Here is a 3,109-nt window from a genome sequence, read left to right as displayed (position 1 = left end):
TTATATTGTTAATATACCTGACTGAATTATGATAAAATAGAAGATAGCATATTTGTTACAAACGGCCGTTAGCAAAACCACGTTGTGAGTCATTAATTATTCTTTTTTCAAGATGCAGAGGATGGCTTTTGCAATTGTCGATTCAAGCAATTTTCCAAAAATAGACGTTAGGCTAATTGGGCAATTGCTGGAAGAAAGGAACGCCAGAAACGCTGCGCGTGCTAGTTGCTTTACAAGACTGTAATTACCATATTTGTATCCTAACATTCCTTATGTACATTCTTGTATATGCAAAATTTAATAAATAAATAAATAAAGTGATATATCTTCTTTTTCGCAAAATGGTTCAATCCACGATTCCGGCACTGAATAGCAATATGCCAGAAATGGCCCTCATCTTTTCCCTTAAGCCACAGAATGGAAGTGAGGGAATTCGATTCTTTTTAAATGAAGAATAGTTACTGTTGGTTTGAGAAAGCAAATATTGAAATGGAAAATTTGAAACTTTCCATATACTTTATTGTAAAGGTACACTTCTACTTATGTGCAGTGGCTAAAGAAAAGATAACTTGAGCTTCAAACTAATTTTGATACACTATTATAAAGTCAAGTACATAAATACTAAACATATATTCATGTAAATAACTACAACATCAAGTGGAACATCATTATATAAAAAGACCGGTTGTTACATTAGCTAAATACCTGCCTACTGTTGTAAATTTATTTGTTAGACTTGTCTAATAGCAGTTTAAATAAAAACAGGTAGATTTTTTTATTGTTTTATTTTAGGATTTAAAATTCAGATTTAGGAATTACTTACATAAATAATGTTGGTTCCAGGAGTAACTCCTGCCTTAGTACCAACCATATGCCATATGTACCAACTATACATATGGCTGCTACTAAGGATTATTACAGTGACCCGTGTTAGTAATATGACGGACCATGCACATGATACCGGCAGTGGTCTCCATCAGAGTGCTGCTAATATTACTCTCTGAATGAAGAAGTCCATATCTCCCTTTATAAGGGAGATCAATGGTATATATGAACCTATTCTGTGCCTCGGGTGCCAAGTCTTCAGAGGTTAGACCGTACAGTGGTCCTGATTGGCCTATCTCATAATTGATATGTCCACGAGACGTATAGCTCACGGCATGAACAAATACCATAGCCAGAACTCTTCGTGTTCATGGATGTTTGCTGGAGGAATGTCATTCGCAACACAGGATAAACGATAGACTGGCCATAGCCTCGGAAAGCTATGAACAGGTCAATGCCACCCACTGTTTCCATGATTGCTTGGAGACCTCGGGTTTCTGGTTCAGTGAAGGGTGTGACGCCTTTGTAAGTCTCACTACAAGGGTCGAATGGAGTGCTGAAGCTCCATTCCAAGTCCATGTCACGGATCAGGCTCACTCCTTTGCACCCTCTATCAAGGTGGGTCTGGCGATTCTTTCTCCACAGCCTAGAGTAAACAATAATGTTAGAATCATGACAATGATTTTTTTTTAAAAACTAAAAGGTTGGTATTATTTCCCATAATAAACTGCTATATGTATTATCTCATTACTAGTCACGACTTAAAACTGCAGGGGTCTTTATGACCCCTGCAGTTTTACAATACTTCTGCACTGTGTCTTCTGTCTTCACTGTGCGAGGTTGTGTGGCATGAACACTGCACGGTGTTGCATATCGTGTACACTGTTGACTGACCTGGCACTCTCGGAGGTGAAGGAGTAATGATAGCCGTCCGGGTTGACGACAGGCACGATGTACCACTCCGTCCTCTTCAGCAGGTCTCGCCAAGAATCGTCTGTAATCAGAAGGTTCAGGATATACAGAGAGACGGCAGGAGAGATCCATTCACGAGCATGGATACCTGGAACAACGGGATAGAGATTGGGAAATAATTAGCTATTATTTTATATTGTCACTTATCATTATTAACTCTATTATCTTACTTATAATTGTTATATACGCAATATGTTATATACACTGTATTGCTAACTCTATTGGCTATTCAGGACGAACAAGCTCCTCTCTCTTACCAGCTTCGATCCAGATCTTTGTCTTGGGTTCATCGGAGAATGGATCTGTGACTTTAATCACCAGGACTTGGCGCCCCTCCTCCGTGGTGGCTGCCGTTAGCACCTGCACGAAGCAGCCTCCCATTTCCTTCACCCAGTTTATGAACTTCTCGACGTCTGCCGTATTGTGGTAGACGTTCCAATCCATCGGATGTTCTGTGGGATTCGTTGGGTTATAATATAAAAAACTGTAAACCTTATGCAATATATCATTAACAACATATAGTATGAGGTATTAAAATCTATTGTTCTAGTTTTGTTTAAATTTATGACAATAAGAAAGAGGATTTCCACAGTTTCTTAGCAAACATCTTACATATACGTGAAATATATGGACAGTGTTAATTCTACTAAATCAATCAAATTTATTTATATTCTCAATCATATGCAAATTGGGTATTTGAGCGAGCATGTATTTACCTCTGTTGTTTTTGGTTGTCTCCATAAAAATCCGCTCCTGCTGCACCAGACTCATCACATCCTCCACCTCCACCCAGTACCTCATCTCTGAGGACTCCAGCACCTGCTGTACCAACGTACTCCTACAGGTCGAGCTTACCAGAATCTACAAAGATGACGCATGATTATGAGTGGCCCTCCAATATACTATAAATTACAAAACCACACACATGAAAATGAAGCAACGACAACGTTTCGGCCAAGTATATACACAATTCATGCAAGAAAGTTGTCTGACAGCAAACAGTTCACTTACCTGGGCGTGGGTTGTATTGTCGCCCCAAATATCGAAGTAACCGCCGTTTTCTAGTTCCCGGATCACATCGTTATTTTTTAACACGTCAACACTCCACATCTGTCCACAAACAACATGTTAGATGAAACCTCTACATTTTTGTGGTATTGTGTGCCACAACCCACCACAGTTCCCGACTTCACGGGTACCTATATACTGTTAGATACAAATCTAACTGATGTTAGACAAATCCCAAAGGTTTTCATATAAAAGAAAGATTAATCAATTTACATGGAAATATATGTCTGCTGAGACTGATGGA

General features: G+C 38.9%; 1 protein-coding gene across 1 annotated transcript; it reads right to left on the bottom strand.

Moving 5' to 3' along the window:
• Window positions 1–1,122: 1,122 nt before the first annotated feature.
• LOC138362659 (carboxypeptidase B-like) lies at window positions 1,123–2,319 on the bottom strand. The gene is made up of 3 exons (XM_069321085.1): window positions 2,055–2,319; window positions 1,720–1,885; window positions 1,123–1,471 (listed from the first exon to the last, which is right to left on the bottom strand). The coding sequence occupies exons 1-3, from the start codon at window positions 2,239–2,241 to the stop codon at window positions 1,123–1,125; spliced, it is 702 nt and encodes a 233-aa protein (XP_069177186.1). The 5' UTR covers window positions 2,242–2,319.
• Between the last annotated feature and the right edge of the window lie 790 nt (window positions 2,320–3,109).

Source organism: Procambarus clarkii, unplaced genomic scaffold (genome assembly GCF_040958095.1).
Source record: "Procambarus clarkii isolate CNS0578487 unplaced genomic scaffold, FALCON_Pclarkii_2.0 HiC_scaffold_2298, whole genome shotgun sequence".
Classification (NCBI taxonomy): domain Eukaryota; kingdom Metazoa; phylum Arthropoda; class Malacostraca; order Decapoda; family Cambaridae; genus Procambarus; species Procambarus clarkii.
This window is presented reverse-complemented; position numbering and strand designations above follow the sequence as displayed.

What these genes read in the sequence shown, in the direction of transcription:
- LOC138362659 (XM_069321085.1), bottom strand. Translation starts at nt 2,241, where the DNA reads ATGGATTGGAACGTCTACCACAATACGGCAGACGTCGAGAAGTTCATA. An exon ending in AAAGATCTGGATCGAAGCTG is followed by an intron (nt 1,886 to 2,054) that starts GTAAGAGAGAGG and finishes CCGTTGTTCCAG; the next exon opens with GTATCCATGCTCGTGAATGG. An exon ending in TTCACCTCCGAGAGTGCCAG is followed by an intron (nt 1,472 to 1,719) that starts GTCAGTCAACAG and finishes TGTTTACTCTAG; the next exon opens with GCTGTGGAGAAAGAATCGCC.